This window comes from Trichoderma evansii, assembly GCF_050947405.1.
Source record: "Trichoderma evansii strain SZMC 28006 chromosome Unknown GGI43scaffold_19, whole genome shotgun sequence".
NCBI classification, from domain to species: Eukaryota; Fungi; Ascomycota; class Sordariomycetes; order Hypocreales; family Hypocreaceae; genus Trichoderma; species Trichoderma evansii.
This window is the reverse complement of record NW_028145187.1, coordinates 317,028-329,287: the sequence shown is the minus strand read 5'-3', so window position 1 is coordinate 329,287 and position 12,260 is coordinate 317,028. Positions and strand designations below refer to the sequence as shown.

The window sequence follows — 12,260 nt, the reverse complement described above, 5'->3', positions numbered from 1 at the left end:
CTCAATAATGAAGACTTTGACTGTCTTATTGATACATATTCATCGCTAACAAAACATTCTTCCATAAATAAAGCCTTATTGAGCAGCTTTCAGTTTAGCATATCAGCCACACACTTCTCTTTTTCTTGTGATATTTATTAGCTGATCTTGGACGTTAAATTGAATTCAAATACCTGAGATAAATAAGTGGTTTTTATCCTCAGATATCATATATTTTCATTCTTACACTAACGTGAATAGCATATTATATTGTATTTTTTTTTTTCGAAAAGGACCATATCCCACATAGACCATGCCATTGAACCGCCATATCTTTCATTATAATCTCCAAGGTTATTTATTATTTAGGGAATTGTGTACAGATTTTCAGTGTATTGCTATCCCTCTTGTTGACTACCAAGCTAGAGATTTTGCCTCGACCTCCTATCACTAGCCTCCATTCTCTTTAGCCGCTCGTAGCTCCAACCGACGCATGTCAACAATATCCAGCTGCTGAACGCTAAACTAGAAGAAAGACTATATGCAAGCTAAAGATCGTCGTATCTGTTACGGAATCCCAGATCCCCCGCATTCCATATCATGTGGGGTCTGGGGTAGCACGGAGCCGAATCCAGTTGCCACAATATACGTGACCGACATCACTGAAATTGCTAGGTAAAGTTGGCCGCGGGGATGAAATGTGTAACGAATAGAATTGTAGATAAATATGGCTGGTGCAACATCTGCTAGATTTATAAATCTGTTCCTTGCTGCCGTTTCCCATTACTTCTTTCAACAACAGTCAATCACAGCTGAAACCAGCACTGTGTAAAACAATGGCGCCCCGAAAGTCACAAGAAAATGCTGAGGGTATTGCCGTGGAAGTGGAAGATACGCTTCCAGAAGTGGAGAAATCCATCAGTTATGACCCTGCCCTCGCCAGTGCTGCTGATACGCAGCAATTAGGTTTGTCCAGTCTCATATACACAGATATCAATGATGTGTATTATTCCATGTGATAGAAAGATTGCAGTTGGGATTAATGCGTAAAATAGCAAACATTGGTTATAAGCAAGAACTCAAGCGACATTATACCAGTATCCAGGTATTCGCTATAGCATTTAGTATTATGGGACTGCTTCCATCTATTTCAGCAACATTGTGGTTTTCCGTCCCTGCAGGTCCCGCCGGTATGGTGTGGGTAAGTCGCCTTGATTACCCCAAAGGTTAATCAAGACGCTCATTATTATCAGGGATGGTTCTCAGCAAGTGCCCTTATTTTCGTTGTTGCTCTAGCCATAGTGAGTTTTCGCGGTGTCTTGTCTTTGGACCCCAACATGAGCTAATCTTTCCAGGCCGAGCTTGGCTCTTCGCTACCAACATCAGGTGGTTTATACTGGTGGACGCACCATTTTGCTTCAGATCGATTTAAAAACCCTCTAAGTTTTCTTGTCGGATACAGTAACACACTGGGGCTAATTGGAGGCATTTGCTCCATAGACTGTATTCCATCACCCCCTTTTATGCAAATAAACACCCTGGCTGACAGCGATCTAGATGGATTCGCATCGTTTATCGTTTCCCTAGGAACTATTAGCAGTGATGGGGAGTGGTCGCCTAATCGCGGATACTTGTATGCCATCTTCGTTGCAACTGTACTCTGCCACGGCCTGCTTGCAACATTTTGCGCAAGAATCATGCATCATCTTCAAACCTGGTTTGTTGTCGCCAACATGGCATTAATTATAGCAACAGTTATTGCCTTACCAGTGAGTATGCGAATCAGGGGCGTTCCGATCAACTCAGCCAGTACTGTGTTTGGCCAAATCTCCAACGAAGGTATTACATGGCCAATAGGCTGGACTTTCATGCTATCCTGGATGTCCCCCATTTGGACAATAGGAGCATTTGACTCTTGCGTACATATGAGTGAAGAAGCCAAAAGCCCCAAAAAGGCTGTTCCGATTGGTACTGTGGCTTCGGTTGGATGCTGCTGGATCATTGGCTTCTTTTTGAACGCTATTCTAGCCGCATGCGCTGGCAGCGATTTTGACGCAATACTAGAATCACCTTTTGATCAGCCCATGGCTCAGGTATGAATACACAACTACTCATAACTCCGTTTTTATTTGCATTATTCATCAAACACATCTAACTGTATCGTCTGCAGATATACTACAATGCTCTGGGTAAACATGGAGCTTTAGGCTTTATGTCTGCCATATCGATTTTACAGTTTTTCATGGGCCTCAGCATCGTACGTTATGAAATTCCTACCCAGTGGTCAGCAGTTCAATATGTGGTGAATATATGCTTATAATTACTTGCGATATTAGGTAATTGCGGCGTCTAGGCAAAGTTGGGCATTCTCTCGGGACGGGGCTCTGCCATTCTCTTCGTATCTCCGCAAAATAAGCAAATCCTTTGGATACCAGCCATTGAGGACAGTATGGGCATGCTGTCTTACGGCTATCGTCCTTGGCTTGTTATCGTTAATCAACACTGCAGCTGCCAATGCCCTCTTTTCTCTGGCAGCAGCTGGAAACAATGTTGCCTGGGCAATCCCGATCCTATGCCGTATCCTTTGGGGCCAATCCAAATTTCGCCCGGGTCCATTCTATCTGGGCAAACGACTCAGCGTTGCAGTTTCCATCCTAGCGCTGCTTTACTTGACATTTGCTACTATTCTATGCATGTTTCCAACGCAAGGACCAAATCCAGATCGTAAGTTTCCCAGCTCCCCTCTTTCTTTGCTGTCCGTGGTAGTTTGCATGCTTGGACAGACTCTCTTTTATTCAATCGGAGCAAAAAGAGAGTACCAATATTTTCCGCGACAAGATGCTAACTTGGAGCCAGCAACTGTCATGAATTACTCTCCAGTTGTCAATGGAACGGTCTGGGGAGGCGCATTACTTTATTATTTCGTTTACGCCCACACCTGGTTCAAAGGCCCTATACACAATACTAATAGTATAGAAGAAGAAGAAGAGATTTAAGTTTATATTATGTTGCGCTTCATTTTGAGGAATATTTCTAGTAATGCATGGAAAATAATAAAGCTATTCAATAAACACATGTTGTCTATAATTGATTAGGGCATCACCTTTTTTTTACTCTTGTAGTCCAGCGAGAAAATTCTAGAACATGTACATATCGTGCTATAACCTATATCTTGCTGGTAAATCTTGTTTGCTTTTGAAAATTGGCTCAAATAGTTGCAATCAATTGTCACTCTAGCTAAGATTAGTTATCGTTGCTGCTAGCGTATTGAATGGAAGCGGGTATGTTATAAGCTACATGAGCGAAAGGTATGCCTCACGTTTGAGTATGATGTTACACGACAAATCACTGAAACGCGTTATCAATTTTAAGCTAAAAACTTTGTATACCACCTGCTACCAAATGACCTATTTTCAGCTACTTGCCAAGCTTGTTATCCAGATCTCATCCGGGTTTAACCAGATTTCTGGAACCATTTCCCTGACGAACCCAGGCCCTGGAAGCAGGAAATTGAAAGCAGTTCAAAATACGTATTATTCAGGTTTTGCTATTGGTTGCTTCCCATGCAGCCATCAATTAGCCAGAAGTCAAGATTTATCGCTGGGTGGTGTCATGCAAATAGTATAATTTAAGGCTGCATCGCAAATTAATTAAATACGTAATGACTACGCAATACTAAATCGAATAAATAATTCTATTCGGCAGCCATTTATTTGGCCGTTTAGGAATCAATTCTTGTGTAGCGAGTTTTCAATCCTCCTGCAAGATAAGTAAACATGCAAAGGAAGGAATATTAATACAAATCCATAGTGTTAAAGCTAGAGCCTAGGATGGCTAGACCTGCTCCTTTGATGGGCCACACGAATAGTGCAATTCGCTAGTAACGACGTATAGTGGGTGCACTATATGCGCTACTATAACAACATATGTAATCGCTATCATGCTACCGAGCACCAGATGGGCAACGATCACATTATAAATGAACAAGCCAGCCAGGCCCGAAAGTACCATTAATATGGCAATATATAGTAACTAGTGTAGTGTATGTTGTTGAGAGATGAGAGTATCCATATTTCGACAAGTGAGATTATATTTCTCCTCTTGACCTGATATGTTGACACTTTTATCAAAACATTTTAACAGATGAAGGGGTATTGAGGCTATAATGGTAGGAAAAAAGATATCTACTAGCGAGAGCTGAAAAGACGATAAGTAATCTATCCGTGGCTAACACCTGTTGCTAGGCCACTAATGTCGTCCCAGGCTCATTCCAGAGCCTGTCATTTCTTCTAAAGAAGCGTGAATGTGTCACGAGTGAGCGAAAATAAACTATCGGCACTATTCTCATAACTTATTTATTCTAGTATAGTAGATTGGCCATATTTGGCGCAAAAATAGCAGCTTTATTTGTTAATCGAAGCTGAGAGGCGAATTTAACTGCTGAGCGAACCATTTATTCTTCCTAAATGCAGTAATAGGTCTATATGCCCAGTATTCCTTTTGGATGTACATTTATGTCCTAATCTGGAACTTGCGTTTCAGAAAAGCGTTGCATTCAGACTCGGGTTATACACGACTCCGGGGGCCCGTGTGCAACGCCAGGATTACAACAGGAGTTGAACACATCGCAACAGCGCAGGGGCCTGGCCAACCAGGCTATATGCTTGTACAATGCTAGGAGCAAACGGAAAATGTTTCTGCCAATGCTGGACGGATAAGGATATGGCAAACGGATATGTTCCAAGGGCACAACCAATAAAAACTTCATACCATTTGAGCAGAAAATAATGCAAGCCTAATGAACTAGTTTAAGTATTGTGTTCGAAAACATAAATAAACTTTTAAGGTCCCGTTAAAGAGTTGCCGGGTTTCGATTTAATAAGATAAATCGTATGTAAATGTACAACCAATAGGCGCCCGGTACCATCTCCATCAAATAGAGATTCCTAGAAGCATTTACAGAAAGTATCCCGAAGGGAAAATATCCCGAGCAGTAAGTATCCCGATCATTAATACATATGATACATCACATCGAATTTAAATCGATACATTGGACGACCAAGAGCGGACTTTCGGCCCGCATTTCCCTGTCTCTGAACCCACAAATGCGGCTTCAACAGGGGCGCCGAGTTGGATTAGTCGTGAAGCGGCCGCAAACCCCGCTTGTCAGAAGTTTCGCCTAGATGGTGGATGGTGGATGATATGATAGATATATATCTAGTATTAGCTAACTTGTATATCCTTATAGTCTGGTAGTTTATAAACTAGTTGGTTTCCCACTTGGCCTCCAAGTTCTGTACATAATTCAGGACTCAATATCACTCATTGCTGACACTCAAGAGTGTTCATCCAAGGCATGATTTTGGAGATAAAATATTTTAACGGTATTCACTCTGAATAGTACGATATGGGACTCATACAAGACTTGAATTGTTCTTTGAAGCCCAGTGTGGCACTGCCACTGCTAGCAGTAGTATCGGTATGATCTTCAACATTAGTTACGCCATAACCGAAGACTAGTTATTAGCTAACGTCAGAACATTAGGGATTACTATATATCGCATACATCGCGATTTACAATCTCTTTTTTCACCCTCTCAGAAAATTTCCGGGTCCAAAACTTTGGGCTCTTCACTATGGGTTTTACGCTCGTCTAGAGCTCTCTGGCGAAGGCCACCGAAGAATGTTGAGAATGCACATGAAGTACGGCCCCGTTATTCGAGTTTCTCCGAACCATCTAGCTTTTTGCCATCCAGATGCGATGAAGGATCTTTCATCTCATCGAAAGCCAGGTCAGCTTGAAAATGGCAAAGATGAATCCCGCAGCTTGAGTGTTCCTCACAGCATCGTTGGTGCATCACGTGCCGACCATTCTCGACTGCGAAAAAGCATGACAAATGGATTTTCTCAACAGTCAATGATCAGTCAGCAGCCTTTGATGAAAGTATACATCGATAAATTATTCGAAAAGCTTGAAGAAACAAGCGTAAAAGGGGAAAAAATTGATGCGGTTGCGTGGTATAATTATACGACTTTTGATATCATTGGCGACTTGGCTTTTGGTGAGCCGTTCGGGTGCCTTCAAGAATCTACCTACCACCCTTGGGTAGATCTCATTTTTAAAAGCATCAAGGGTATAGCATTTGATTCATCTTTAAGGCGCATGGGATATCTCCATGATATTCTAATGTCGTTAATTCCCAAATCGATGAAAGACAAGTTCGAAGAACACAAGAAGCTATCTGAAGAGAAAGTTATGAAAAGGTTAAAGACGGATACAGATCGAAAAGATTTCATAGCTTCCATGGTATCTAAAAAAGGGAAAGATGTAAGTACTAGAGGAATTTAAAGTCTATATTTAGGTGATGAACTTACGTGTCAACTTCGCCCAGGAAATATCTTTTCAAGAGCTTGCAGTCAACGCTGGTATTCTAGTCATCGGAGGTTCAGAAACAACAGCAACAGCGCTCTCTGCGGCAACTTACTTCCTTGGCACTAATCCAGAACCTCTAAAAAAGCTATGCGATGAAGTTCGGTCTGCATTTAATAGTGAAGAAGAGATTGATCTATTCAGTGTTGGTCGTTTAAGCTACATGCTCGCTGTTTTGGATGAAGCAATGAGGCTTCACGCGCCGGTTCCAGCCACCACGCCACGAACTATTAATGAGTTAGGAGACACCATTGCAGGCTACTATGTGCCACCAGGGGTAAGTGCCACTCTGTTATTCTTCTAAAAGGCGTAATATCTGCTAATAAAGTATATATTACTTTAGACAAACATTGATATCTGGTATTGGACCATGTTTCATTATCCTGAATATTGGACTCAAGCAGAAGACTTCATCCCAGAACGGTGGCTAGGAGATCCAAGATTTGAGCATGATAAGAGACAAATCTTCACTCCTTTCTCTGTTGGTCCAAGAAACTGTATAGGCAAGAAGTAAGTTCATCGCAAAAGATTTCACTTTTAATTATAACTAACATATGATCGATCCAGCCTTGCGTATGCCGAGATGCGACTCATCCTGGCCAAGCTCATTTGGAATTATGATATTGAGCTTGCTGAAGAAAGTATTGACTGGGATAAGAAGTGTGGGTGCTATATTCTATATGAGAAAGGGCCTCTTTACGTATACCTGAAGCCTAGGAAGCAGAGCTGAAAGCAGATGATGAGACAATAGGAGAGGACAAGCTCATTTGAGCCACGACTTTTTCTAGCTAGATAACTCAGATCCAGCAGAGGCACAAAAAAAAGAATAGTATTCCTAAAAGCAAAGGGGTTTCTGTTATGTTTCATGTGGCTCAAAATAATGGAAAATTAATTAACACAATATACCCCCATTTCTCAAACAAAGCTATGATGTTTACAGACGCGTCGACTAAACAGTAAATAAAGCGTCCAATCTATCTCTTAAGTTCAAGAATTAAATTCTACCATATAACATTTAAATATAGGTTCTCCGGCCCATAATTCATCCGCAATGATCATGTTGACAGCAAAACATCAAGCATCACAGCACTGTCCTCACATACTAGTCGATCACCTATGTATGAAGCCTTGCAGCTAACTCCAAAATATGCTGAAAAATTTTTCATCGCCTCTTGGAGAATGAGAATACAAAATGCATGAACACAGCAGCTAATGACCAGAGGAATTTTATGATTTTACATGGTATTTTAATCATGGCTGTACATGCAAGTATTAGTATGTTTCAAGACGACAACATACCAAAGAGAACTACATACATGTAGCTTTACCTTTATCATTACTAAGCCATATTACAAATTGCAGAAACAGGAGCAAACAACGAATATAGGTTGAAATACTGCTGCTTCATCATATGTGGCATTAATTTTGGCGGGGCTTGGTAACTATTGCGTTTGAACATGGGACAAAATAATCCATATGACAAACTCAATGAAGCCAGACTCTAGTGTCTACGATAGTAAAAAAATTCGCTATTATATCGGTCTCTTAGCCTCCCTCCACTTCTTTGCTAATTTCACCGCCTCCTCTGTAATAGGGACTTGGCCTTCACGCTGGTCAAGAAGCACTTTCATTATATTCAGGCCTTGACACTCATTTCCTGCTGCTGCTTTCACCACCTCTTCAGTAATAAGGACTTGGTCTCCACGCTGATCCAGAAGCATTTTAATCATTTTTAGACTCTCATATTTATTTTCAGCTACTGCCCTCACTACCTCTTCAGTAATAAAGACGGGGTCTCCGCGATGATTAAGAAGCAGTTGCATCATATCCGTACCATATGAATTTCTCGCCGCCGCTTTCACAACTTCCTCAGTAATAGAAATTTGCTTGCCGTATTGATGGAGAATGTGTTTCATTAATCTTTCCTCAGCTGATTCTGCAACCAGGATTATACAACACTCCATAATCCTTGTATAATCTTCTCTTCGCCTCAGAGAATCAGCCATAACTCCCAGCCACCTAGCTTTCTTCCATATGTTCGTGCTCATGCTCGAAATATCTCCGTACACTGCTAAAAATTGTGGATGGATTGTTTCATAAGTCCTCGTATAGGCTTCTATTGCTTGTTTGAGTTTTTTGATTGCCGCCCCAACATTTTTAACATCCTTTAGCAGCAGCAGTCCGATGTTGTGAAGCCTGGTGGCCTTACCCCAGCGATCTTCCGTTCTCGTCTCTGTACGCGTAAATCCTCGGCTGTTTAGGAAGCGCTCGTAGTCAATCCCGCGGAATTTTTCGTAGGCTATTTCTCAGTCCCATATGAGTAGCAACTCGTGGGGGAACACTTTTATCAGCCGCGAGCAATCTAGCCCGTCGTAAGGTTCCCTTTCAAGGTCATTGTTTGCTATAGGAGTAACAGCGATTGCGACGATGACCCAATAGTCTCGCATGGTCTGATGATTGTAGGTTTTGATGTACCTTGCAAAAGACAGATAATATCATCCTGCCGGATAGATTTTGCAGAGGCTTGGAGTGTCCAACAGCCTTCCCATGTCCAGAGGTCTCCAGAGTCAATAATCACAACAATATTGACATTAATATTCTGTCTATCATCCCAAGCGTTGGCGCTTGATACTGAGGACACTTTGCCAAGAATGCATCCCATATCCTTGATAACTGCGACTTGCTGATTGTCCCAAGTTTCGACAGAGGCTTGTTCCCCGATGAGAGAGTGGACAAATTGGCGAAAGAGGTCTCTCCACGAAACGTTATAGTCGGGCAAAAGACCTTCCGGAGTATCGGAGCTCATCCCAAGCAAGGCATAAATCTTGTCCCGCGGATCATTAGCCTTGCGGCTATGATAAATATCTAGCAGCTCTCCGAGAGGGCGTATATGAAGAGAAAATCTGTCTGAGCGAGCAGCTAAATGTTTAGGTCGCAGGCCTGCACCCTTTATAAGATAGACCGCCGACCGGATACGATTCTGCGTGTCTGGATCTTTAAGATCGTGGTTCAATGCCCTTAAACCTGTGCAGAATGCAAATCCGTCAATGTCCATGGAACGAAACATAATCAGAACGTGCCGAGCCGCAGCTACCTCTTGAAGTACCTGAAGAGGTAGTATTAATAAATATCTATCGACAACGTTGGAAGTCTAAAGCCTTACCCAGATGCGCTCAAACCATGAGCGTTGAAGAAGTGTACGAATCGCTAGACGATTTGCCTCGTCGTCCGAAAATCTCGCTGGCTGGCCGTCCGCAGCGCTGCTTATTAGTTCGAGCGCTCGGTGAACACCAGCTGAGGGGTCATTGCCTACTGGATAGCTACCTGTTGCCTCTTCAAGCCAGACAATTACACGACTTGCTCTGGCATATATCTTAGCCATGATCTGTACTTGGCTATTCCGTTCTTTGATGTCATCTTGGTTGATGCAAATAGCATCAACCCATATGATCCGATCCAAGGAGTGATCTCGAAGACGTAATAGAGCTGCGTAGAGATTTTCCGTAACGTATATGTCGCCTTCGCTGGTTGAGACACGCCGGGGCTTCTCTTCAGAGCCCCATACGTATGATAAAGCCTCGTAGACATGAGTCCCTTTCCCTGAGTCCAAGAGAGGAGAGTTGACGAGCTGACATTGTATCAGAGCATCTTCATCTGAATGTGGCTGCAGCCGAAGGATGCGGATAGAATTAGCCGGCAAGGTTGAATAACTGTATGTTGATACAGTCTTTACTTGAGGCGGGGGGGAGTGATAGTAGTGCCGCCGCGTAAATCATGGCTTTCACTCTCCTGAAGGTCCAAGACCCTCTCTTCCTCACTTTGTTTTGGATGCGGTGCCTCTGAAGCCATGTCTCTAATTCACGATAGAATGGCAGCGACTTTTAGCGATCTTTTAGAGTTAGTAACATAAGTCAACAAGAGTCAATCTGCAATTTTTTTTTAGCTATTCGGAGTATAAACCACCAGCTACGGTACGATGTATCAATAGAATCGTTGCTCGGTATGTTGGACTTAGGCAGCTAAGCAGCGTCAGAGTGCATCCGTGCCCGACCGACTTCAAGTCAGCCAGGTCAGGCTGCATAAGCTACAGCGCGGCCTAATTTCGCGAACAAACTCAATCCTACGCCCTTGCAGTACCATATAAGCCTGATCATGTACATACAAGTTGAATAGCTCATGAAATGGAGGGCACGTGCGGTGAGTGGTACACTATATAGCAGAACCTAGGACGTCTATGTGTGCGAATTGCACTTAGATACAATTAAACAGCGGACAGCCCTTTCCACCATGTCATCAATATTGATGCCACACCCAGTATCAGATATTGTAATACTGGAATTTCTATTACAATTTATAAGCCTTCTGATCAGGCTCTAAATGACTGGTTGCAATTTACATATGCATCTGCGCTGAGGATCTAGAGATTTTTATTGGTAGAGTAGGCTGTGGATCGAGGCTGTGTTAATGATCCATGGTTATCGGCTTGCTTGGATCATTTGTGATAACTTTAGTCCGTCTGCTAGGCTATTTAACTTAGATAAATTTCATCATTTTAGGATAGTTTAAATTGTCTCACTTATGCCCTTGCTTGTCGAGAGCGCTGATTGTTAAAAAAGTAGCCCGCTAAATATTTAAACCCGTACTCTCGCTCGTAGGAGGAGATAAATATTTGCTGTCCTTTGTTACAAAGGCCGATAGTCTAGCACCTGGTGGCCAATTGTAGAAGAAAGGAAGTAATAGAAGAAAATTTGGTAAATTTCGTATATATTAGGTAGTGGACATGTTGAATGCCTAAATAATAGAATATCAAAATAGACTGTAGACTACCGCGCAATAATTCTCTGTCCTTCTTTCAGCTCGATTTATGCCTTTGGTCGTCCGCTCATTATTCTATGATAAAAAGGGAGTCAATTTCGTTATCAACGCGTGTGAATTGTCTTACTAACCTGCGTCGCACAATTTGTTTTCTTTTGCTAGCGCTTTGATGGCATCTTGTTCAACTTCAACCAGATCGATATCTTCATCCAGCTTTTCCAAGATGCCCTTGCCTATTATGTGAAGTCTTAACCCTAGCTTGCAGTTGGAACGAATAAATTGAGTCTCCAGGTCGACGTATAGCGCAGGCCCATCATCAGAAAAACTAGCTTCCCAGCGAAAAGCGCGTGTCCACTCGTTTTTGTAATAGATATTTGCTGGAAATAATTCATTCAGATGAATAGCGTCACCAGCATTTGCCTCAACGCGAACAGGCACCTCCACGTGATCATCTTTAAGATTGACGCCTGGTATGGTTAAACTGGCATTGCCTTTAAGGTCGAATATATTAAAATCGTGGTGCAGATTGTAATCGAGCGTAATATCATAATCTTCTAAAGCAGAATTTATCGTTGTAGCCAAGTCACCTTCTGGCATTGCCAGAGCAGTGACCTGCGGCAAAGCGATTAGTGCAATAGGAGCGAAGAGAATATGAAAATGCATATTATTATGAAATTAACGAGGACGTAGAAGAGTTTTTTTTTTTTTTTTGTTATACTCGCAGAAGAAAGAATTTGATTTTGTGACTGTGGACAATTGGATCGATAAATATATCTTCCCAGACGCTTGATATTACGATGAGCGCGACAGTCTGACTAAGAAAATCCACAGAATATGTCTCGATACTTCGAGTGGATATGGTTATAAGCCTGTTATAGCACAAATCTAAGACATACATATGCTAGTGTCTGGGGAGGTAGTTATTTGTAGACTTTCTTTCATATCGTAACGGTAGCTCCAAATGTAAGCCAAGTGGCCCGTACTGTCACTTGATCGCAACAGTGACGTGTATGATGAGAATGTATGGCTGTGTTTC

General features: G+C 42.1%; 4 protein-coding genes across 4 annotated transcripts; 2 read left to right on the top strand and 2 right to left on the bottom strand.

Moving 5' to 3' along the window:
• Positions 1 to 654: 654 nt before the first annotated feature.
• On the top strand, positions 655 to 3,038 carry GGI43DRAFT_132158 (amino acid transporter). The gene is made up of 8 exons (XM_083199187.1): positions 655 to 945; positions 1,035 to 1,180; positions 1,233 to 1,280; positions 1,335 to 1,482; positions 1,537 to 2,072; positions 2,150 to 2,236; positions 2,316 to 2,703; positions 2,836 to 3,038. The coding sequence occupies exons 1-8, from the start codon at positions 816 to 818 to the stop codon at positions 2,973 to 2,975; spliced, it is 1,623 nt and encodes a 540-aa protein (XP_083057846.1). The 5' UTR covers positions 655 to 815; the 3' UTR covers positions 2,976 to 3,038.
• Positions 3,039 to 5,262: 2,224 nt separating this feature from the next.
• Positions 5,263 to 7,401, top strand: GGI43DRAFT_132155 (cytochrome P450). Its single transcript, XM_083199186.1, has 5 exons — positions 5,263 to 5,458; positions 5,525 to 6,307; positions 6,372 to 6,686; positions 6,753 to 6,919; positions 6,977 to 7,401. The coding sequence occupies exons 1-5, from the start codon at positions 5,387 to 5,389 to the stop codon at positions 7,137 to 7,139; spliced, it is 1,500 nt and encodes a 499-aa protein (XP_083057845.1). The 5' UTR covers positions 5,263 to 5,386; the 3' UTR covers positions 7,140 to 7,401.
• A 540-nt stretch (positions 7,402 to 7,941) lies between these two features.
• On the bottom strand, positions 7,942 to 10,258 carry GGI43DRAFT_429301 (HET domain-containing protein; the record flags this gene model as incomplete). Its single annotated transcript, XM_083209092.1, has 4 exons — positions 7,942 to 8,708; positions 8,885 to 9,515; positions 9,573 to 10,141; positions 10,228 to 10,258. The coding sequence occupies 4 exons, from the start codon at positions 10,256 to 10,258 to the stop codon at positions 7,942 to 7,944; spliced, it is 1,998 nt and encodes a 665-aa protein (XP_083057844.1).
• An 884-nt stretch (positions 10,259 to 11,142) lies between these two features.
• On the bottom strand, positions 11,143 to 12,015 carry GGI43DRAFT_412166 (uncharacterized protein). Its single transcript, XM_083206813.1, has 2 exons — positions 11,356 to 12,015; positions 11,143 to 11,299 (listed from the first exon to the last, which is right to left on the bottom strand). The coding sequence occupies exons 1-2, from the start codon at positions 11,885 to 11,887 to the stop codon at positions 11,295 to 11,297; spliced, it is 537 nt and encodes a 178-aa protein (XP_083057843.1). The 5' UTR covers positions 11,888 to 12,015; the 3' UTR covers positions 11,143 to 11,294.
• Between the last annotated feature and the right edge of the window lie 245 nt (positions 12,016 to 12,260).